At 35.7% G+C, this 25,458-nt stretch overlaps 1 protein-coding gene across 3 annotated transcripts in view; it reads left to right on the forward strand.

Annotated features, from left to right (window-relative positions):
* Atg4a (autophagy related 4A cysteine peptidase) overlaps positions 1-25,458 on the forward strand; it is a 107,730-nt gene that overhangs the window by 8,436 nt on the left and 73,836 nt on the right. For all 3 annotated transcript variants that reach the window (XR_010046618.1, XM_023564168.2, XM_003467579.5), the window contains exon 2: positions 25,119-25,229. Coding sequence is in view for 2 of the 3 variants with exons in the window: in XM_023564168.2 (XP_023419936.1) it covers positions 25,119-25,229 (111 nt within the window). In the remaining variant the exon portion in view is untranslated. The remainder of the gene's footprint in view (positions 1-25,118; positions 25,230-25,458) is intronic.

A 25,458-nucleotide genomic window follows, 5' to 3' on the forward strand; every position in this document is an offset into this window, starting at 1 on the left:
TGAGGCCTTGGCAGGACTATATAAGGGTGGAAATTAAGAAAGGCAGCCCAAGAATGTGACTAGAGAGAAACTAAATCCTGAATTTCACTTCCTTCAAGAGGCCTTCGCTGACTGTGCTTACCCATGTTACTTCTTTTATCTGTCTTCTCATAATATTTACCTGTACTGTACAGACTAATACTCATCTGATCAACTAGTGTACAATCTCAGCTGACTCTTTGAAAAAAGGACATTTTTAATAACTAGGGTTTTTTTCAAATGGCTTATTATTTGCCCCATTTAAGTATCATGAGTTCCTAACATTTTAACCATTCTGAATAGAATTCTCTAAAAACACCAACATATTCCCCTGACTTCTTAAACATAGTAGGATAAGGGTGCAGCTCAGTGACACAATGCTTACTTCACATGTGGATTCATTGGGCTGTGGGTTCAAGCCCCAGCAAGGCACAACAGCAATAACATTTTAGAGTATATGAACCATAAATATTTTTGCGTAAGGATCAATTTTTATGACTATCAGAGTTATCTCAAAACTCTTTTTGTCACTAAGTGTTTGAGCAGCATCTTTTGTAGAATATTATAGATTAATATATAAATATTGTATTAGCCTATAAGACCATGATATTCTAAGGCATACTGAAAGGTTTTTAATGCTTGCCGCTTGTTGAGTGGTCCTAGAACCTTAAATCTGGGTATGAGTGTTCATGTGTAAGAATTCATATTAGGGTCTTATGAATTTCTGTCAGTTTCCGTGTCATTTGTTCCTTCTTGTTACTGTCGAGCTATTTTGTAAACTGCCTCCCAGTTCCCACCTGGGTAGGCTCAATAAAGGCTTCTTGTTAGGACTTGATGCCTGAAAGGAATGCTTCTCAAGGATCTGAAGAGGTTCAGGATTTACCTTTTCTAATCCCTTTTGTTTCTTTATTTGGATGCTTGTTCTATTTTGAAAATATCTCTATGGGACTATGAGCTAAATTTCCAGGAACAGAAGGCACTAGCACCCTTGAAACTAGATTATCCTATTTTTCCTTTTAAGATTCTCTCACACTGCAGGGCTTTTCAATTGGGGGATGCCTGTCAGGGCTGTTGGAAAGAACAGTTAGTGATAGAAAGTATTTTGAAGTAATTCTAGGCTATATCACTTCCCCTCATCAGAGGTGACAAGAAAATTACTTTCCATTTAGGGCTCTCATAGAGTATTTGGGGTTACCAACAAGGAGTTCAGAGTGAGGATTGTTTTATAATTTCATTATAGAGATAATGATGAATGGCAGAGTGCATAAATGGGAGTAGCTTTCAGGGGTAGTTATTATAAATTTCAGAATGGAAGGACACTGAGGTCTAGATGTATATATAGCGTGGGTGTTGCAGAAGCAGTTCAAAATTCCCAGTGTGTGAACTGAATATAATGAATATTACATGGCTAAAGGTGCATCTACAGCTCACCACTGGAAAAAACAAGGAAGAAACTTATCAATTATACTTACTTTTACACATCCATTTTCAGAACTTATTTTAATGGAGTGTTTTAATTACTTAGAGATGTTAGAAAGTGAGTCTATTTGCTGATCTTCACTCTGGTGAAATGTAAGGTGTGTGAAACTGGATTGCAAGCTTTGAAATGTTACATTTGTAATTGAGCACACCCATGCTTATTCAATGTTTGGTTTGGGACCTAGGTTTTTTTTTGTACTAGGAATTGAACTTAGGACCTTGTGCTTGCCACGCAGGTGCTTATGCTGCTGAGCCCATAGTTTGTAGTTTTTAAGATAGGGTCTTGCTATGTAGCATAGGACAGCCTCAAACTCATGGCAGTCTTCCTGCCTCAAACTCCGAAGTGCTGGATGTACAGGCATGAACAACCACGAACAGCTGGTTTTAGGCATATTAACATTTCTTTAAGTTTACAAATCACTTTTGTGTCAGTTTTCTCATTTGATCCTCATTACAATGCCATAGATAAATTATTATTTTCTTCTTATGACTGTGGAAAGATAGCCTCAAAGAGCTTGCAGGACTGGTCCAAAGTTGCTTGACCATAAAAGGCAGAGCAGAAATAAGACCTAGCTCCCCTAATTCATAGGCCATCAATATATTTGGTCTACCATGGTCTCTTTCAGTAAGATTTGGGGGAAAATTTTTGTTAAAAAGTAGAGTTGTGCACATTATAATGTTTAAACTGTTTATTTGGGCAGACTGATGAATGAATTTGGCAGTGCCAAACTGTAAGTAATTTGGTTCCATAGAGGGGACGTGAAAGGGAAACTTTTTAAATTTTTTTTATCTTAAAGAGGGTAAAACTAAACATAACAAAACAGAACAAAGCAGATCAGAAGAAAACAATGTAAGTGACACAGATTTCAAAACAAGACAACAGGAGATCTATAGTGCTTACCATAATGTCTCTTGTTTTCTTCTAAATAGTTGTCCATATCTTTACACACAATGAATTCATGCAAAACAAAATAGTATTAAACTGATCAGAACAGAGTGATGAAGGCATTCAAAATCAGACAATAGGGAAATCAACAATGATTGCCATAATGTCTCTTGTTTTCTTCAAAATAACTGTATACCTTCATGTATTTGAAATTAAATAATACAAAATAGAAAAAACACTCTGAATAAAGAATAAAAGCATTACTGGATTTCACAGCATGACTGTATGGAATTAGCAATGATACCGTAACGTCTCTTTTTCTTCAAAGTAGCTGTTTATTTCAACATGCATTATATAACTGATTCTCGTAAACTGTTTAGGAGAAGTTCTACACATGATAAGCCTCTACACATGTATACCTATCCTTTCTCTATTAGAGGGAAAAACAAAACAAAACAGATTACTAGAAAAACACAAAACAAAAAAGACAAATAGCAATAGCAAAGAGCCCAAAACAAAGATTAGATAAGCCTTCAAAAAAGGTGGTAGGAGCATAACTAGGGTTGTTTTTTTAACTTAATGATCTTCAAGAGTTCATCAGATCAACAGACAGTAACTTGCAAAATTTTTCCAATTCTATGAATGTTAACTGTTTTGTTCCAAGAACTTACAGAATTTGTAGCACAATCATCTTAGCTATCCTAAGTTTGTTTATACAATTTTAGATATTTTTTCTTTTTCCTTTTTCTTGATATATTATTTTTCCCCTTTGATCAGATTCTTATCCTTCCATTGTATTTATTGAGGATTTTGTATCTTATGTACACTTACCCTTTCTTACACTAGGGAGACAATACGGTACTTACGCATGTGAGTTTGATTTATTTCACTTATGAGTATGGTCTCAAGTTGCATCCATTTACTTATAAGTATTTCAATGTGATCATTCTTTATAGCTGATTAGTAGTACTCCATTGTATAAAAATACCACGACTTGAAGGAGAAACTTTTATATCATGTTTATAGGAGCAACATAAAGCAAATACTTGATTGGTATTTGCTAAAGATTGCTAAAGATTGATTGGTGGTTTCTTATAGATAAATACTTTTTTAGATGTTAGCTGGAAGTTTTTGATCAACTAAATTTAAGACTCATTTTTCTGTTTACACTGAGTTGGAGATTGGTTTACTTAAGTAGGAATCTAAAACACTGGAGCCACGTTGGCCTAATAGCCTTCTTAAATGAATACAAATTCAATATATTCCCCTAATGAAGACCAGATAATACTATAATAAGAAAGAACAATTAATATATTTGTGAATCTGTAGTCATAGTGATTCTATAAATATAGCTAGCTTTTGGAATCCTCATAATTTAGAAAAAATAATAAATTACCCCAGAGATAATATCTGAAGTTCCTAACTGCTTGCATTTAGATTTGATGTATATGCGTGTACAGGAGGTAGGATAAATTAATTATGCTTTTCTTATTGATAATGAAAAAACATACTGTTGTTAGCATAATCTTGATCACTATTGTCACTGTACCGGAAGTAATATTAGTATACTTACCTTTTCTCTTTTTTTAAAGTATTCTTATAGACAGTCAAGTGAGCAAATTTTAAGATGAAATTCAATGAAATTTCATGTATGTGTAAACTCCATCTAGATGAAGATACAGGCTTGCCTTGCCTAATTTAGTGCATTTTCCTTGGGGTAACAACTATTCTGAATGCTATCATTATAGTTTTGCCTGACTTCAAAATTTATGTAAATACAATCATGCTGTTTGACTTAATTACTTTTCTCATTGCTAAGACAAAATACCTGGTACCCAAAGTTAAAGGAGGAAAAGTTTATGTTTTTCACAGTGTGTAGAGGTTTCAGTTCATACTTGGCTGTTCCAAGGCAGAGTGGCATGGAAAAGGGACATTGCAGAGAAGAAAGAGTCCATGGCAGGCAGAAGGCATGACAAGCAGTGACTTTCTGTCCCTTATATATTATCCAGGCTCCCCACCCCTAGAGTGGGTAGCACTCATACCCAGGCTGGGGCCGCCTTAATCCTAGCATTGTGCCATGAATCATTCTCAGCATCTTTCTTATCCTTGATCCCAGCAGTACATACCATAGGTCCAGCCACCTCTGAGAAGTCTCATTCATGACTACATGAGGCTTTGGGGGCACATATAGATGTAAGGCACAACACTGTATATTTAAAAATCCATTCCCTTTTTGATAGATTTAGGTCATTTCCAGGTTTGGTATATTATGAATAAGGGTATGAGGATTTTTTTTGCCATGTTTTTACTAGATATAACTATTTTTCCTTTTTTTGGGATAAAGCCAAGGAGTAAAATTGCTACAGTAGGTAAAATAATGAAATCCACATTTTTTAACTTTGAAAAGTTTTGATGAAGGAACTGATATCTGAGTATCTTATGAGGAAACTCACTTAATGAAGAGTCACATTTGATAATAAAATTGAACCTGTGCTTTGTTTAGCAGGTTCTGATTTCCTGCCTGTCAGACATTAGAGAATATTTTTGCTTTAGTCCATGGACTGAGTCTTTCATTTTTGTGGGTAGATATTTATTTTCCTGGTGTCTAGTATAAACATGAGCATCATAGATAAGGAGACGTTTAATTTCCAGCTCTATCTTTTTTGGATGATGTCACATTATTTTTTTTTATTGGGGAACATGTTTTAAATGATCACAAAATAACATAGGAAAATCAGGTTCACTTTACAGAAATTTGCTTTAGGATTAAGTTGAAGTCCACCTTTGGCTTTGAAAGTGAAGGTACATGTATGACTTTATGGAATCCTAAAACTTAACTCTGGCAGTGTAATTTTATATTACTTCTAAGGTAAAGAATTTTTAAGCATATGTCTGCTGGCAACATTTACTAATGAAGTGTGTTATTAAAAGGGTATGAGGAAAATTCCTGTGGTCTAGGAAGAGTGTGAGGTGGCTATATATTGAAGAGAAATCGAGGAAAGTGCTTCAAATGAGGTTTGTTTTCCGGAAAGGACTTATCATGCTAAGAGATCCACTTTAATGCCTCCCTCAACAAAAACAGTCATTTTCAGTCTTTTCTTTTTAACAGAATTTTATTTGATAAAGAATAGTTTAAAAATGAAGATTTGTTTTATAGATAGTGACCTGGCTCTCATCTTTTGGTCTACAAAATACAGAATACCTTGATGTTGTTCTGGAGGTATTAGAAACTCTTCAGGGGCCTCCTGAAGTCTAAATCCAGAAGCCTTATCAAGGCTGCCAGCTCCTGTCTCCAGCTACCTCTTCAGCCTCAATCATTGCCAGTCTTTATGTGGCATAATTATTACGTAGTCTCATGGCCCTCAGTATTTTGGTACAAGCTTCTTTTGTCTGGAGCATTTATAGCCCAATTTTTTTACTCTCACTCATCCTTTAAGACCATGTTAATCCTTTTTTTCTGAAACCTCTTCATGGCCCCAGATTGGCTTAATTATCCTTTTCTATGCTCTCTTACTCCTCTGTGTAGACACTCGCCACGTAGTATCAAAATGAACTTTTCCCGTTTCTCTGTCTTCCCATTAGATTTGGAATTGTTAAGATATACTGCTATCCCCATGGCCTAGGACAGGATTGTTACATTGACATTTCAATAAACTATTAGCCAATTTTTACGGTAAGTGCTCTGAAAACTGTAAATGGCTTCACCAAGACTTGGACTCTACTGGCTGTCTTTATGCACTCTGTCTTGGTTACTTTCCTGTTGTTGCAAGAAAAATACCTGGCACTCAAGTAAACATTAGACAGCACTTAGAGGATGAGTTATCATGTGGTACTATGACTAGAGGTATAAGAGATCCATAGATGATCACAACGTGAACTGAAATGTTAAGGAGTTCATTACAATAGAAGAGAGATGAGATATCCACATATAACAATAATCTAAAGTACAAAGGGCATAGTACCATAAAGGTGGTATAAATAAATAAAATAACTTGAAATTTTAGAAGAAGAAAGTTTCCCCAATTTCTGTTTTAAAAATTGAAGAACAGTATATAAACAAAGTTGCATTTGAGATAATTCTGAAACTCAAATAAGATAGGAATAAGTAAAGATAAAAATCTCCTGTGTATCATGCAGTTTTTTTTTCACTGAAAAGTTTAGATACTATAAAGGAAGTAATGAATAATAGGAAACTGGAAATTTAGGAAGGCCCTTAAATGTCATGTTAAGGAGTTTGTATTTGATTCCTATCAGTCTTGGAAGACTGGAAGTTAGTGATACTAACAGAGAGATCCTTAAAATGAATCTGGTAATGGCATATCTTAGTATCTTCTTAGTAAATCATTATTAAGTAATTAATTTAGCTGATAGTTTTATTGAATAGTGTAGAAAAAACTATAGGAGCTTTAGCTCCTTAACCTTTTTCTTTTACCAGTCTTTTATCTCTAGAAATCTAGATGAGGTAATGGGAGCATATGACTGATTAATTCTGATGAATTAAATTAAAATTGACAGGGAAAAGAAACATTACCAAAACATAAATCCTTCATGTATAGACAAATGAAGTGTTGTTTGCTTCAGAATTGTGTTCAAATTGCCTTTAGCTGTCTAGAAAATCCAGACACAGTATAGGAATTACAATGTTAATATTGATTCTTTTTGGGTAATTTTAGACTACTTCCTGTTCAATATAACTATATTGTTTTAATGTCAGACTATCTACTCTTACTTTTCCCTGTAATCAGTGAGTAGTGCATTATCAGTGTGTTTTATGGTATGTTATATAACCACAGCATTTGGTTTCTTGCCACTTTAGGCAGGCTTTCAACAGTTTAGGTCTGGATTGCCACAAAATCTTTCTCAATGCTGTCCTGTGTTCGTTGCCTTGAATCCAGCTTTCATTATGGCAACAATGTATGGTGACTAGAGTACTGTATGGACAGTAAAATTAACTTGGTTTGAATACTGGTTATACCCCTCACTAACCATACAATCTGTGGTAGTCATATTCCCTTCCCTGATTTTCTTTTCCTTCAACTCCAAAATAGAAAAAAATAGTCCCTTCCCTGGATATCTCAAGGGATTATCTCCAAGATCACATGAAAGTGCTTTGAAAATTGTAAATAGCTTTACTAAGACCTGGACTCTTTTGTTTGTCTTTATACACTCTGTTTTGGTTACTTTTTCATTGCTGAGGCAATGAAAAATACCAAAATACCAATACCCAAAAGGAGGAAAGGCTTATTTTAGCTTATAGTTTGTAGAGGTTTCATTCCGTAGTTGGCTGGCTCCAAAGCGGGATGCCATGGAAGACGAGTATCATAGGGGAAAAATGGTCTATGTTAGAGCAGGTAGGAGACAACAGCAACCAAGAAGCAGCCTCTCTTTCCCTTTTGTCATATCCAGGCTATGAACCTTTTGAGTAAGACCACTGACACCCAAGATGAGGCCTCCATTGTCTACACCCAGAACTAAGCTAATTCTAATCAGTGGACTAATTTATTACCACAACCCTTAATTCTAGTGTCATACATCCTGGATCAAGCCAGTTCCAAGAAACTCTACCTATGAGTACATGAGGATTTGGGAGGACATCTATAAACAAGCCATAACACACTCCAAAAATCCAGTCCCAATAAATTCTTTTATCTCATTTTTCAATATTTCCCAGAACATATCCCTTCCTCTAAGCATACAAACTTATGGTATTCCCCTCATCAGAAGTATTCTCCTCTTATCTCTGCTCATCAAAATCTAAGCAATAAAGACGTTTAAATCCCACTTCTTCCTTGATGATTCCAAAACTTGTTGATCTCCCTTTTTACTGAATATAGACAACATTTAGTTATTGTCAACATTTGCCTATACATTTTTGTTAATAATAGCTCCTTTACAAAAGGTTCATATCTTTAACTAGATTTTGATTTCATAATGCTTAGTTGGTTCATTCACCATTTAGTGAATGTTCATGAGGCAGTTTTCTCTGTAATTCTTATATAACCAAGTTCAGAACTTAATGAATAGTTGTGGCTTCATTTATTCAGAAATCCATATAAAGACTCTTAAGAGAAATCTTCCTATGGCCTGGAACACTCCTAACAGCTCATGCTACTCCTACAATAGAAAAACCCTTAGAATAGATCTAGTAGACCTTCCTGAGATAATGGAACTGTTCTGTATCCATGGTGTCCCATATGGTAGTAGTTAGCCACATATGATTTTTGTGTTCTTAATATGTGACTAGTTCTATGAGTAACTGAATTGGAGTGTTGATTCTGAGGCTTTAACTATTGTACACATGCATTACAACTGAGCTATATTCCACACCACTAAACTTCAAACTGTCTTCAACTTTACAGTGTACTATAGATGTAAACAATGATTTCTAATATTTTTATCCTAATAACCCAATGAAAAATACATTTTAAATCATAACATATATATATATATATATATATATATATATATATATATATATGAAAGAATATTTTATAATGTACAGTATACTCTAACTTTCTGGTCTATTCAATTTCATTTTTATAAAAATACTGACTGCAACTCACTATGTAGATTTCACAACCTACTAATAAATTACAATCTGCTATTTTAAAATATACTGTGTATTTTATAGGTAGAGAATCTGAGGTCCAAAGGATTATAGTAGGTGTATTAGTTACCTTTTATAACACTGGAACAAAATACTGAATACCTCATACTTAAAGGAGGAAAAGTTTATTTTGGTTCTAGGTTTTCAGAGGACTCAGTCCATGTTTGGTTGGCTCCAAGACAGAAACAGCATGACAGAAGGGCATGGTGGAGGAAAGGTATTTACCTCATGGCAGCTGGGAAAAGAAAGGAGAGAGCAGCTGAAGACAATAATACACACTTTCAAGTCACACTGCCATTGACCTTCTACATCTAACCAGTGCCCAGATCTATAATTGAGACAGCTGGGGAATATTTTAGATCTAAATCATAGCACTCCATTCCTGGTCCCCAAAAGGCTCATGTCCATCTTATTATGTAAAATGTATTTAGCCCATGTCTAAGAGTCTCCCAACTCTTAACAGTTCCAACAATGCTGAAACATTCAAATCCAGAGTCTCCTCTGGAGACCTAAGGCAAACACTTAGCTATGAGACCCTGTAAAAATAAAAAAGAAAGTTAAATACTTCCAACTAATGTACAATAGCACAAAGTAAAAATTGTCATTCCAAAAGAAAAGAATAGGGGGATAGAAAAAATGATATCAAAGCAAGACTGAAATCCAGTAAACCAAACATTAAATCCTTAAGTTCTATATCCAGTATGTGGGGGCAAATTGTGGTGAGATATGAACTCCACAGGGGTTGGGTAGCTAGCCCCTATAGCACTGCTGACTGCAGGCCCCTCACAAACTGGCTCCACTCACTGCCTGCAGCTTTCCTCAGCAGATGCTCTACATTCTTGGCATCTCCAACTTTGTGGGGTATCATGATACCTTTCACTTAACTCTCACAGCTTCATAGATTACCCTCTTAGTGTATCCTTGACTGGTATTCCAGGCTTTCCTTTGAAACCAGGATAGTAGCTTCTAAGACCTCATAACCTCATCCAGTGTGTTTGTAAAACCAGCACCATGTGGATGATGCCAAGGTCTGCCACTAGCTCAAGCAATAGCTGGCCCCCTTGGACCATGGCTGTAGTAGGCTCTTATTGGGATGGCTGAGTACAGTGAATTGAATCCAGGAGAAACCAATTCTCTAAGAGGGTTCTCCTTGAGAAGATGTCCCAGGGACTTTCTTCCCAAAGGAAAGGTTTACAGTTTTGTGCTTTAGAAATTGAGACAGGTGGGGTTTTGCTGAGTTATGAGATTCCTTGAAGGAATCATTTCTTTTGTATCCACACAAAGTACTTGGCTTCTTTTTAATGCTGATATTTTCAGCAACCAAACTCTCCTTTGTCCCATCTTTGCAAGTGCCTCTTTTCTTATCAAAACTACAAACTTTTCAAACCATTTAGCTTTACTGTTTGCTCCCAATTTTCTCTATAAATTTAGCTAAAAGCAGTCAGCATTATTCATGCTGCATCCTGAACATTGGGCACCTTTAAAATTTTCTCTACCTAGTCTATCATCTTTAAATTCCACCTCACATAGTCTTAGGACAAGGGAAGAATGTAGACTAATTCTTTGCTAGAGCGAAACATGCATGGCCCCTAGCCCAGTTTCAGATAGAGTCCTCATTCTCCTCTGAATCTTCCTGAGCCTGGACTTTACTCTGCATTCCCATCAGCATTCTGATCTTCTGAACTCAAACCACTATCACACATCAAATACTACTCACCATATTCTAAGGCTTTTGTAGTTTGCATTACCAGTATTTTCCAAATCCCTCCCACAAACCAGTTTCAAAAATTTTGAAACCACATGGTCAGATATAATCACAGGAACAATAGACTCTTACCAACTGGAATGATTATTACTTTGCTGACTTGGTCTGAAATTTGTTAGGTACTGCTCCTGTGTTCCACCACTGCTTGCACTAGTGAGTTAAATGGAGTATCATTAAGTCCTCTACTGAAAGATAATTTTTTTGTTTAAAATTCCCAGGTCTAACAATGATACTTTTCTCTTAGAGAATCAGAGTGTATATGGTTCTATATAGAGAAATCATTTATGTCTTTGGATTATTTCACAATTGATCATTGCAAGAGTATGAATTGCTATATAAATTCAAGAAAACTAGCAATTTTGAATGTGAAAATCCATTTGAAATGCTAGAGCCTGGGATGTAGCTCAGTGGCCCAGTGTTTGCCTAGCAAGCATGAGGCTCTAAGTTTGATCTCTGGTACCAAAAAAGAAAAAAGAAACAAAAGAATTCTAAGACTTTTCCAGTCTTCTGTTTTACAAGTTCTTGGTTGTTATAAAAGCAGAGCACAGGAGAGATGAATGAAAATGAGGCCAGGTCTTTATAGGTGAGCAGAGACTGAGAAAGTAAAGGGTAGCAAGGAAATCCAAAAGGGTGGTGGTGAAAGCACATTTTGGGGCCATATTAGTAGTCTTTTGGAGTTTTTACTCCCTTCCTAGTCCCTGCATCCACTCAAAATCTACCATGTGTCTCTTCAAAATGTCTGTACAGGTGGACTTGCCCTTTATTTTTTGTTAATTAAAAGTGAACAAACAAAACCTTTTCCTTTCCTTACCAAATCCATGAATCTAAGATGTTCTGGGTAGGCCAAGGTTATTATCTCCTTGCCTACCCTTATACTTTTTTGTCACCATCTCAGTGCTCACATGTGAAAACTCCAAGTTATTTTTGACTCTCTCTTCTCTACTCCACGCTACACTTAGATGTTTGCCAAATCTTTTTGGTATTTCCTGAAACAAGAATTTCCTCCCACTGTCCTTACCACTTTTATTGTCATTAAAGCTTACCTCTGATACTATCTTTTCTAGGTTGGGAAAGGTCCATTTGGTCCCAGTTGGAATTATTTGTCTCCTTTCCTTCTCTTGCCTTCCACATAACTTTCTTTTCACTTGAAATACTTCAAATTGTTAGTTGTTTCCAGAAACAGCCTCCCCAGTAGATTAAAATCTTTGAGAAGGTAGAGGCTGTATCTCACTGATATTTTATTCTCTGTGCCTAGCACATATTAGAAACTTAGTAGAATTTATGGAATGAGATATAAATGAATATTCAGTTATTACTATATGTGGAAACTACTTAGACTGCTTCAAAGCTCAGGGGCAACTTAAAAACACCTGAGGACATGACCACAGGTGCATAGTGGGATACAGCTTTGTAACCATGACTTAGCACAAGTAAACATGCATGTGCTGGTTGCAGCAATATGTAAGAATGTAAATATGGGATAAAAACCTGTGTAAGAATTATGCAATAAAGATGCAGTTGGTTCTTGCTCTTACACTGTTGCACCCTGTGCTGTGCTCTGTTTCATGATACCTATTGCTGTTGCTGATATCTTGCATTCATGTATTCTTTAACCTTGGGACCTAATCCATGAAAATCTCCCTGGGGCCCCTGAGCAAGGCAACAGCATACATCTTTTCCATAAGTTTTTTTTTATGTTTTTGAAGATGTGACTGTATAGTTTGTTAAATATGTATATGTTGAACATTGTTTGGAACCAGCAGTGTCCTGGCAAGCTGTTTGAACTTCCTAGCCCCTGAAATTCTGTAGATTTTTGATTCCACTTTAGAAAGTTTGTGTTATCTCTTTCTTTAGCATATGCCTCTCAGAACCTGGGAGATTTGATGTAAAAGTATCTTTGTGAAGCTATACCAAAACTTTGTTTTTCAAAGAAATTTTCCCACAAGTATGTGGTAATCATGATTCCCCATTATGTGGCCTTGAAGCCTTATAAAGTTTTCATTTATTAATTGGAAAGGCTTTATTCTGGGCTTCTTGCTATGGAAATATTTGAACCTATAGTATATGAAATTATATTCAAATATTTCAACGAAAAAGACAGACACTGTGGTAACTACTATTAAGTCGGGTTATTTGGTGGTGAAGCACTAGGTTGCTGAAACAGTCATGCTTTGATATGTATTGTTATGTTGTTATGTCCTCTTTTATCTCAATCTCTCCCTTATTCATTAAAAATTATTTAGTTATTTTTTATGTTTTTTTAATTAAGGGGAAAATTAAAAAATTTTCAGGATATATTATAGTAACTTTTTTTGATTTCCTATTAACTTGTTTTGAAGTCCTGTAATACTCCCACTATCTTGTTTTGACTGATTAGACTCTGTTCCATTCTGTATGATAGTATCAAGTTTGAAGGTATAGGCAACTACTTTGAAGGCAATAAGATTCACTAAGATGCCCATTCTGGTTTGACTATTATCTCCTTTGGAAGTCCTGTAATGTTTACAATGTTTAAGTTTTATTGGTCTTGTTCTCTATTGTTTTGTTCAACTTTATAATACCTAATGAGATAGACAATTCTTTTTAAGGAAGCAAGAGGCATTATGGTAACCATTGTTGATAACCTTGTACTCTGTTTTTACATTATGTACTATGTCTATCCTTGGTTTTGACTGACAGCTTTGTTTTGCCATATTTGACTTTATTCTCTTCCAAAAAAAGTAATAAGAACTAAGGAGTAATAAAACCCAAAATGTGTAAATTTTGTTGTAAAAAAGAGAAGGAAAAAAGTGCTCTAAAGGATACAACTGCAAGTGTGTTTAGGGGTGTTAAATAGCTGACCATATGAATGTTTTTGGTTGGATCATTGAACACAACTGTTTGCAGTCTCTCTGAATGTTCACTTTGTATGCTTTGATACTGTGACTTGAGCAACTATCTCTAAGATGATAATGTGCAATCTATTAACTGGTGATTTCTTACTGTTTTTTTTTTTTTTTTGTAGTTCTGTATTACTTGTACCCTTACACCGCTTTGTTTTGTTTTTTCTCTTTCTCCTTTTAAATAAAATTTATAAAAAAGAAATTTTCTCATTTACTTGCAATCTTCCAAAATAACCTTGAAAATTTGCTGGAAAAGTTAAGACAACAAAATTGGCAGAACCTAAAAACTCTGAAAATTCTTTCTATAATAGCAATAAAAATACTGGTAGGAATTGTCAAGATAAACTTTTTCAGAATTATGGAAATCATAGAATTCTTTTATAGTATTCAACCACAGAGTCAAATGCAGAAGAATGTGGGAGATCTGTCCGTATACTAGAGACTCAAAGAATTCAGCTGAGGGCCTGTATCCCTCAGATAGATGGAAATGAACTAAAATCTTGCAACAATTTGGAGAACATTTATTCAAGAAAACTGACAACATGTTGGTAACAGGAGTAAGCTTTGTGATGTTTTTACTTGCCTTATTCCTATCCCTTGCTCTGTAGCTCTGCGTTATCCTAGAAAATCAAGAACTTGCAGTCATAGGGAAGACTAGCAGCCTGGTAGGAGACAAAATGGGGTTGTCCACCAGAGGAGACAAAATGGGATTGGAGCTCATGGTGGATTAACTAATGGTCACCTTGTAAGACCCAGGTGAACTGAATCTGTGGTTCTGGGTGGAAGGCCCACCCAACGATTGTTGCTAAGAGCAAAAAAAGAGAACTGGAGGGGAAGATGGTGTGTTGTTGATTACTCTGGAGAAGCTTGTCATGCTGGCTTTCCTTATATGAATTCAGTTGTTCTCATTTTTGGAAGAGCTCAAGTCCTTACTGTTGCTGTGGATGGCTGTGGTTCTTTTTGGTGGAACTGTGGTCCTTTCCTTGAGTGTCATTTCTTGGGAAATGAGGCTGAGGGAACTGCAGTTCCCTCAGCCTGATGGCACACACCCTTCATCCTACTGTTGTAGACTTTCTAGTTTCTATCACTGACTTTTGAGCCTTCCCAGTGCAGATCTGAGAAGCAGGTTTGCATGAGACATTGCTGTGGGCTCTAGGCCTCCGGTTGGACTCATAGGGGGCATTGCCACGGGCTCTAGGTCTTCAGCTATATTTGTGCAGGGCATTGCTGTGGGATCCGGGTCCTCATGTGGATTCTTTTGATCTCTAGCATGTGGTTAGATCTCCTACAGTCTTTTGCATGCTACTCTTTGGGTGACTATTATAAGGTAATCCTATAAATTTTGTATCCTGTACTAAATATTTTTCCTTGTAAACCCTGACTACAACAGCTCCTCTAAACTTAATGTCTAGAAAATTGTCATGTATTTCATCTATATTGTGGTTAACTGAAAAACTCCATTTATAAGACTGTTTATTTGACCTGATTCAGGGCTGCAGAAAGCCTTTTACCCATGGTCTTTTTAAAATACCTTTAGAGAGAATCATACAACTTCTCTGCTACCTAAAATAGAAGATAACATTTCCAGCTAACTAAAAAGTTTCAAGGGAAAACTGAGAAATAAGAGTCTTTGGGGCTTTAAAAATATTGGGTGTAGATTCCTGGGAATCTTGAAGACCATCTGCATGCATAAGGCTGCGTGCATTCCCAGAGCTTTGCATAGGCTCAGGAAAGACTTGAGTAGGTTCTGAGCTCTTCCTCTGGCTATTAATACCCATATGACTGAATGCCTCAACATGTACATAGAGCCCTTTGGTGAAGACCGGAAATCTTTTTGGTTCTAAGAGTTTAAGAAAATCTTTGTCCAATTATTATTGGACCATTAAGCTAGCCAGGCAGAAGCTTGAGTACAATGATTATTATTAAAGTAAAATGGGGCTGGGGATTTAGCTCAGCGGCATAAGCGCCTGCCTTGCAAGTGCATGGTCATGAGTTTGATCCAGGGTACCAAAAAAAAAAAAAAAAAAAAAAAAGAAAAGAAAAGAAAAAAAAGTTAAATGGAATAGGGTGAAGAAGCCTGTTTTCTCTCAAACCTTGTAGCAGCAAATTCTTAGTCCATGAAGCTGCATGTTTGTAAACCCTTCTGTATAATCCCCAAGTCTTTAAACAGACTAAAAGAGTAGGGAACTCATATTAGACTGATGTCTGGTTTATTAATTTTTAAAGGCAATACAAAAGTAATTTGTATTGAATTCTTTAAAAGATATTGCTGTTCATCAGAAATAATTGTGTTGGACTTTAGATTTGACTTCTGTAATGCAACCACTTTCCAGATAGCTTTATCCTCTGAATTCTCCTTGTATAGGATCTATTTCTTTCTCTTTCCTCAAAGTCATTATATACAATTTCTCTATGCCTTTGCTGTTTGCTTCTGTTTTGGATTTTATTTATTCCATACATGTAGCTTTGACTAGTGCTGGCTATGGGCAAACATACTGCATTCTTGGAGTCTATCTACTATGAGAAAAATTAAGAATAGAGACTTCATGCTGGCTTCATGCTGATCTTCATGCTGGCTCAGCTAGACTTGAAAGGGGATGAAGTATGAGGATCAAATTCTTTTGCCATACCAAATGAAGCAGGGCAGTTGTCACAGGCTTTAAAGGTCTGTACTAATTTGATCAGATAGCTTGGTAATGACTCATTGAAACAAGGCTGGTGCTAGGGAAATGGGTTTTGGTGGCCAGTACTAAAAAAAGACCCAGGGTTCATGCATATGTGCTATACATTGATCCATTATCACCCTTCCTCACCCCTTCTTGAGTGTTAGAGAGGTTGTTCTTTTCCCAGAGTCCTGTCAAGTTAGTTTTTTCTGATTTTCTTTTTCTTTTTAAGCTCCACTGTCCATTTTCCTGATTTCTCTCTCCTCTTTGTAAGAGGTGGAAAGGTACACTATGAATTACCCTGCCTTGATCCACTCCACCACCTCCTGGCGTTGTCCTGACCCAGATGATCATTTTTAGCTTGCTATTTCTTGAGCAAGGCCCCAGGACTGAGGCCAACAGCAGAAAAGCTAAGAGGACACCGTTTCTCTGGCAGAGTTGGTACCGTGAGATTTCATGAGGAACCAAGTACACGTTTCATTTCTTTCTTCCCCTTCTTTCATTTCAAATTCTTTAAATTTGAAGCATTAATAGACTGTAATTTAATGATTAAAATATATTAAGGGAAGAAGGCTATTTAAATCTCTAAAAGATTGAAATTTTATAATATGTTTAAAGAAAAGCAATGCCTCTGGTTAACTGTGCTTCTAAAAGTGCTTTTACAAATTATAAACTCAATTTTCAGCAAAGTATCTTGAGCAGATGGAATCTGTTTTCATAATCAGATTTGCTTCCATTTAGCAACATTTGTTTCTGTGAAGACAGCATGCTTCAGCCTTAGAAAATAAAAACAAAATAATTTCTCTTTTCAAGTTAGCTAAGCATATCTCACAATGTCATTTGTACAGGCAGCTTTACTCATTGGATTCTTAGGGACCATTTGGGGGAAAGGCCCTGCAGTTACTCAAAGCTACACAAAAGGGTCCCTATGCTCTCTGAGCTCTTCTTCCTGTAGGAGCCAGAGAGTCTTTTAGAGCTGAGAGAAGGTGTGGGTTAAATGTCTTAGCCTTGAACTTGATGTACATTTCCTCATACAAATAATACTACAAACTGTGAAGCAAAATCAGTTTAAAATTTCTGTTTTCAGATAAAAATAGTTTCTATAGGCTTCTTTAAAAACGTATTAACTACCTACAATATTATTTCCTCAGAAAATCGCTTACAAAGAGTTTAGAGCTGGGGTCTCTTCATGAGTCAGATTAGCCTTTAAGCAGATTCCTTCCTCACAGGTGGTCTAAAATAAATTTTAATTTTTAACTCTTCTCATAAAATAGTGTTATAAATTCACCAAATATGACCTGTGGGACTAATGACATTTAGTTTTATTTCATTTGGTTTCTTTACCTTGAGAATTAACAGATTTATGTTAGCGATTGGAAAAACCAAACTATTTTTTGCTACTCTCACACATAGTACACAATATTTCTGATACCAGATGTGTGTGGGTATCTGTATGTGGCAGGGATGTGTCCCCACATACCCAGAAATTCTGCAGTAGACACCAAAAGTGTGATTCTAGTTTAATTCCGACAGTATCTACCTGGATTTAGAGTCAGGTTCCATAGCTTAAAGCTTAGTCCAGCAAGACTGCCCCACTTTAAATGCTAGTCACAAGTCACAGGTTGTATGCTCCTGACCAAATGACTATAAACAGGATTCCTATGACCCCCTCCTTGGGTTTCATAAGTTTTAAAATTTTTTTTTTATTTTAAAGAGAAAAAAAAAAGCCACGGAAAAGGAAAACAAAAAACAAGACACATACAAATAACAACTACAAGAACAAGAAAAACCCCAAAACAGTAATAAGATGCACTTTCAAAACAAGATGACAGGAATTTAGCAATGGTTGTTACATTGCATATTGTTATCTTCAAAAGGGGTGCTTAAATTGCCAGATATAGACACGCAAATTGATCCAATTATGAGTATTAACTATTCTTTTCCAAGAACTAATAGAATTATTAGTATGATCATCTTAGCTATTTTTATGTATATAATAAACAGATTTATATCTTTTTCCTTCTCCCTTCCTTTTGTTCCTCTCCCCATCATATTCATTTTTCCACTTTGAGCAGTTTCTACCCTTTCAATATCTATTGTAGATTTTGGATCTTATTTACTGTTTCATTATCTACACTAGGGAGACCATATGGTATTTATTCATGTGAGTCTGACTTATTTCCCTTATTATTACAGTCTCAAGTTGCATTCATTTACCTAAAAAGCCATGATGTAATCCTTCTTCATGGCTGAGTAGTAATCCATTGTATAAAGATACCACATCTTTTTAAAAATCCATTCCTCAGTGGATGGGAATATGAGTTTTTTCCAAGATTTGGCTATTACAAATTGGGTTTTTATAAACATAAATAATTGTGGTATGGTATTTTCAATTTTTCTGGAAAATATCCAGAAGGAGAATAGCTAGGTTGAATGGATCCTCTAATCCTAGCATTCTAAGGGAAGTCCACACTGATTGCACCAGTCTACATGCCCACCAACAGTGGAAAAGAGTTCCTTTTTCCCCTCCAGCATTTATTATTGGTTGATTTCTCAATCTTTGCCATTTTTTCTGGGGTGAGATGGAATCTCAGTGTGGTTTTAATTTGCATTTCCCAAATGACCATTGATGTTGAATTTTTTTTCATATATTTACTTGCAATTTGTATTTCTTCGTCTGAGAAGTGTGTTTTCATGTCAGATGTCCATTTTTGGATTGGGTCCTTGAATTTTGGGGTCCTGATTTTTTTTAATTCTTTATATGTTCTAGATGGAAGTCTTGTTTGAGAGACAGTTGACTAAGTTTTTTTTTTTACCAATTAATGAGTTTTATATTCACTTTGTTGGAGATTTCTTTTGATATGCAAAAACTTTTTAATAAGATGACCCTGGTTGTTGATTTTAGGAAGTATTTCCCGTGCAGTTGATTTTTGTTCACGAACTCTCTGCCTACCTGTATGTCTTCAAGATTCCCACCTCCTTTGTCTTCTGGCAGATTTAGTGTTTCCGTTTTAATATTTAGATCCTTGATCCACTTTGACTTTAGTGGATGGTGATAGACATGGGTCTAGTTTTAGTTGTTTGTATACAGAGAGCCAATTTTTCCAGCACCATTTGTTAAAGAGGCTATCTTTCTTCCAGTGAACTTGTTTGGCACCTTTATCAAACATAAGGTGTCTGGGTGTGTTTGTAGTTGTGGTTGTACCTTCTAATATATTCTATTGATCTTCAGGTCTGTTTTTATTCTAGTACCATGCTGATTTTATCACAATAGCTTTGTAGTATAATTTCAAATCAAGGATTGTGATGCCTCCTTCCTTGACTTTGTTGCACAGAAATCTTTTTGCTGTTCTGTGTCTCTTCTGGTTCTAGATGAATTTTAGGAATGATTTCTAAATCTGTGAGGTATACTAATGGTATTTTTATTGGAACTACATTAAACCTGTATAACAATTTTGGGAGAATGGCCATTTTCACAATGTTTGTTCTTCCTATCCATTAACAAGGAATATCTTTCCATCTTCTGAAATTCTATTTTATTTCTTTTTTCAGAGTAATGCAATTTTCAGCATATAGACCTTTTACTTATTTTGTTAGATTGATTCCTAAGTATTTCATTTATTTGAGTGCTATTCTGAAGAAGATGGCTTTTCTTATTTTTGTCTTAGTGAGTTTGTTGTTTGTGTACAGGAATACTATTGATTTTTGAATGTGAAATTTGTATCCAGATATAGTACTGAATTTGTTTATTTGATCTAAGACTATTTCAGTGGAGTTTTGGAGGTCTTCTATGTAAAGAATCATGTCATCTGCAAATAACGATAATTTAACTTCTTCCTTTCCTATCCTTATGTCTTTTATTTCTCTCTTGTCTAATTGCTCTGGGTAATATTTCCAGAACTGTATTGAATAGGAGCAGTGAGAGTGGACATCCTTGTCTTGTTCCTGATTTTACGTTGAAAGTTTCAGTTTTGTTCATTTAGTAAGATGTTGGCTGTTGGTTTATCATATAAGGCTTTCATCAGATTGAGGTAAGGACCATCTATTTTGATTTTATGTAGGATTTTTCATTGTGATTGAATGTTGAACTTTATTAAAGGTTTTTTTGCATCTATTGAGATGATCATGTGATTTTCATTGTTGGCTCTGTTGATGTGATGTATTATGTTTATTGATTTGTGTATGTTGAACCATCCCTGCATTCCTGGGATGAATCTCACTTGGTTGTGGTGTACAATCTTGATGATTTGCTGCATTCTGTTTGCCAGTATTTTATTGAGAATTTTTGGATCTGTGTTCATTAGGGAGATTACCCTGTAGTTCTCTTTTTTGGTTGAGTGTTTCTCTGATTTTGGAATTAGGGTAGTACTTGCTTTCAGAAATAAGTTAGGGAGAACTGCTTCCCTCTCGATGTCATTGAAGAGTTTGAGGGATGTTGGCATTAAGTCTTCCCTAAATTTCTTGTAGAATTCAGCAATAAATCCATTAGGACCTTGACTGTTCTTTGTTGGTAAGGTTCTAATTACATTTTCAATTTCATTAACTGAAATTGGGTTTTTCAGAAGTTTTATATCTTCTTGATCCAACATTGGTAATTCATATGTTTCTAGGAATCTGTCCATTTCTTTTGTGTTTTCCAACCTATGAGATTAAAGATTTTCACAGTATTGATGATCTTCTGTGTTTTCACAGAGTCTCAGTGATTTCAACATTTTCAGTCTTTATTGCATGAATCTAAGTTTTTTTCTTTCCTTTTTTTTTGGTAAGGTTGGCTAGGTGTTTATCAATTTTATGTATTCTTTCAGTGAACCAACCTTCAATTTATTAATTCTTGGTATTGTTTTCTGAGTCTCACTTGCCTTAATTTCTGCTCTGACGTTTATAATTGTCTCCCTTCTTTGAGCTTTGAACTTGACTTGTTCTTCTTTTTTAAGTATTTGAGGTGTAGCATCAGGTTGCTTATTTGTATTTGTGCTGTTTTCTCAATTTGAGAATTCACCACAATAAATTTACTTCTCACAGCTGCTTTCATTGCATCCCACAGGATCTGTTTATGTTGCATTTGAATTTTTGTTTGCATGTAGATATTTTTGAATTCCTTCTTTAATTTTCTCTGTGACCCATTGATTGTTCAGGAGGCTATTATTTAATTTCCATGTGTTTATGGAGTTTTTGTAATTTCTTTTGTCATTAATTTCCAATTTCATGGCACTATGGTCAGATAATATGCATGGGATAATTTCAGTTCTTTTTCATTTACTTAACTATGTTCTGTGGGCTAGCATATGGTCTATTTTAGAGAATGTCCAATGTGCACCTGAGAAGAATGTTTATTCTGGTCTTGTTGGGTGGAATACTCTGTATACATCTACTAAGTCCATTTGTTCACCAGTTTGATTCAGTTTTATCGTTGCTTTGCTGATTTTGGTCTAGTAATTTGTCTCTTTGTGACAGTGGAGTGTTAAGGTCTCCTGTTATGATTGCATTATTGCTTATTTGCTATTTCATGTCAATATTTGTCTTGTATATCTGGGTGCTCCCATATTTGGTTCATATATATTTATGATTGTTATCACTTCTTTTGACGTCTTCCCCTAACAAGTATGTAGTGACCTTCTTTTTTTCTTTTAATCATTCTTTGTTTGAATTTCACATTGTCTGCAAACAGAATTGCTACCTTTGCATTTTTCTGGGTTCCTGTCACATAGTGTATTGTTTTCCATCCTTTAACTTTCAGTCTATGAATTTCCTTTTGCATTGAATGTGTTTCTTATATATAGCATATTGTGGATTTTGTTTCTCAATCCACTCTGCCAGTCTGTTTGTTTTGTTTGGTGAATTAAGACCATTTACATTAATGATTATAGCTCATAAGAATTGGCTATATAAATTGAAAATGTAATTAGAACCTTACCATCAAAAAACAGTTAAGGTCCTAATTATCTTTGTCATGTTATCTTTCTGTTGTTGGTTTCGTTTAATTTCTCTGTTTAATTACTTGTCCTGCCTGTTGGTTGCTTGTTCTTTCTATTGTTGTTCTTGAAATTGTATGTGTTTCATTTGTATGTGTTTCTAGAATGTCTTTTGTTAATCTTTGTAGGGTTGGTTTGGTTGTCATAATGTTCTTCAGTTGTTCTTTGTTATGGCAGTATCTTATTTTTCCATTGATTTTGAAAGATAGTTTGGCAAGGTACATCATTCTGGATTGGAAGTTGTTTTGTTCCAGGATTTGGAATACTTTACTCCAAACTCTTGCTGACTTGATGGTTTGTGTTGTGAATTCTGCTGTGATTCTGATAGGCTTTCCTTTATAGGTGATATGTTTCTTTTCTCTACCAGTTTTTAATATTCTGTTCTTGTGCTGAATTTCTGGGATCTTGATTATTATATGTTGAGGTATAAATTCATTTATTTGTGGCTAATTGGAGTGGTATGTGCTTTACTTATCTCTATGTCAGTTTCTTTTCCCATATTTAGTTAATTTTCTGCTATCATCTCTATAAATAGTCTTTTTATGTCATTTGGGTTGTCTCCATTTTTGTTGACACCTATATACTTATATTGTTTCTCTTTGCATCATCTTGCAGCTATTGAATTGTTACTTCCTGATTTCGTATTATTTTTAAGAGCTATTTACTTTGATCATCACTAGTTACAATCATGACTTTGAGGTCTGAGAATCTGTTTTCAGTTTTATTTATACAGTTTGGTCAGCTTTCCATTGAATTTTTGATTTTCTGAATATCTCCTGGAATTTGTTTCATGTATTCTAATTGTTTCCTATACTGTTCATTCAAGGTTTCCATCACTTTCCTATGCCCGTCTATTTTTTTTTTTATCTATGTGTTCTTTGGATACATTCACCAATTCTCTCATTATATTTATCATATCTGTTTTTACCCAAGCAAATATTTTTAAATCTGACTTCCTTCACAGCTTCCTGGAGTTGTTTCTTTACTTCCCTTGCTATCATTTTAGTGATTTCAGGTGTGTGTGTTTAATTTCCAAATTCATCCATGTCTCTGTCTCCAGGACTTCATCTGGATGAGCTGAAAGTCTGAGATTGCATTTTTTTTTATTTTTGCATTTTCCTGTGTTCTTCCAAATCAGCCACATACCAAGTCCTAGATTCTTTCAGTTCTGGTGGGCTATCAGGCAGCAGGCCTCACTGAGGTTCCCCTGCTTTTGGGTCATTGGGCATAGACAACTGTTCCCTGCAGGCTTCAACAAGTGTTCCCAGTTGACTGACGGTTGCTAGGCATTGGTTTTCATCCCTGCAGGCCTCAGAGATGGTTCTCAGGTGTGGATCGTTCATATTGTGAAAATTCCCAGTCCTAGTAAGTCTCACTGTGTGTTCCTAGATGACTGTGAGTTGCTGGGCACAGGCTTCCAGTCCCAAGTGTTCCTGGATGACTGTGGGTTGATGGGCACAGACTCTGGGTCCCTGCAGGCCTCAGAAATGCTGTCTGGGTGTGGGAAGGCCTCTGGATATAGCTTTGCAGTCCTCAGTAGTCTCACTGAGTGTTCCCAGATGACTGCAGAACCCTGGGTACAGATTCTCAGTCCCCATGCACCTTAGAATTGTGTTTGGATGTGGGAGGGCCATTTGGTACAGCTTGTCAGTCCTTAAGAGTCTCACCAAAGTGTTCCTGGATGACTGCTGGTCAGTAGACTTAGATTGGTGGTCCCTGAAGGCCTCAGAGATGGTGTTCAGGTAGGGAGGGCATCTGAGTACAGCTTTCCAGTCCCCAAGAGCCTTACCAAGGGTTCTCAGATGACTGTTGGTCACTGGGTAGAAACTTGGGTTTTATAAGTTTTGAGATGACTTATGGAACTCAAGGAAATACTTTATTTCTGTGTAGCCGTTTATTATAAAGAATGTTACAAAGGATGAGATGACACCCTAATTGAGGAGACAACAAGGTAGGGGAGAAGAAGCATAGAGCTTCTTCAGCCTCTCTAGGCATACTACCCTGCAGATACCTCCATATATTCAGCAGCTTAGAAGATATCCAAACTCCAGAGTCCAGAGCTGTCTATGGAGTCTTCATCACATAGGTAGACATGATCTATTTTTAAATATAGTTTCCAGCCTTACTCCCTTTCCTAGAGAGTGAAGCATGGGGCTGAAACTTCTAAGCTTCTAATCATTGTTTAGTGTTTCGGGCAACCAACCCTCATCTAAGAGCTCATCAAGAGTCACCAGAATAGAACAAATGATGTCCTATTCCCTAGGAGATTCCAAAAGATTAGAAGCTCTGTATCTGAGATGGGGCCAGAGATCAAATATTGGAACAAAAGATGTGCCTAACATCCCTGGAATTTAGAAAATTACAAGTGTTTTATGAATTCTATGCCAGAATACAAAGACAAAGACCAAATACATATTTCTTACTATATTATATGACAGTAGTCATTTGTGAATCCCAAGGGCAAGTTATGTTTATTATCTACCTCAAAAGGCTTTTTTATAGAAGCCATAGGTGAATAAAATGGCAAATAAAATATTAAAAAGAACATCTGGTCTTCCAGTTAAAACATTACTATTTTCACAGTTATATAATGTTTCAGGCTTATTGTACTCCCTTCTATGCCACCAGCCACTAAAAATCTCACCAGTGCCAGGTATGTCAGTATTACTATCTCACCTTGATGCCCTCCTATTAGGAGAAGCTCGTAAGTATATATTTATGAAGAGTGCCCCATGACAGGGAAAGGTTTTAAAGTAACTGGCCAGAGTTTTTGAGATGGTTTTAAATGGCACTTTGAGAAAGAAAAGATCAAAAGAGACGTTAAATTTTGCTTGTGTTTCTTTCAGTTTTACCCAAGTATGAAAACCAGATTACTATTTTTGCTGACTACCTAGAAGAATTTCCAGATACTGATGAGCTGGTATGGATCCTGGGGAAGCAGCATCTCCTTAAAACAGGTATAGCTTGGCAGCAGTTGTCTTCTAGAGATGACTAAGAAAAATACCTATCTAATTAGAAATGGAAATTCAGAATTTCTGTTGGTGACCACTGAAGTAAATTTGTCATAAAATACCAGAAAGCATGTTTTGAATAAAGACAAAAACATTTATAATGTTATACACTAACTACAAATGCCAGTTGTACTAGGTATTATGGGTAAATGTATTGCACATGTTATTTGCTTAG

This window comes from Cavia porcellus, unplaced genomic scaffold (genome assembly GCF_034190915.1).
Source record: "Cavia porcellus strain 051 isolate PalLab524CR breed Dunkin Hartley unplaced genomic scaffold, mCavPor4.1 scaffold_3, whole genome shotgun sequence".
Lineage (NCBI taxonomy): Eukaryota > Metazoa > Chordata > Mammalia > Rodentia > Caviidae > Cavia > Cavia porcellus.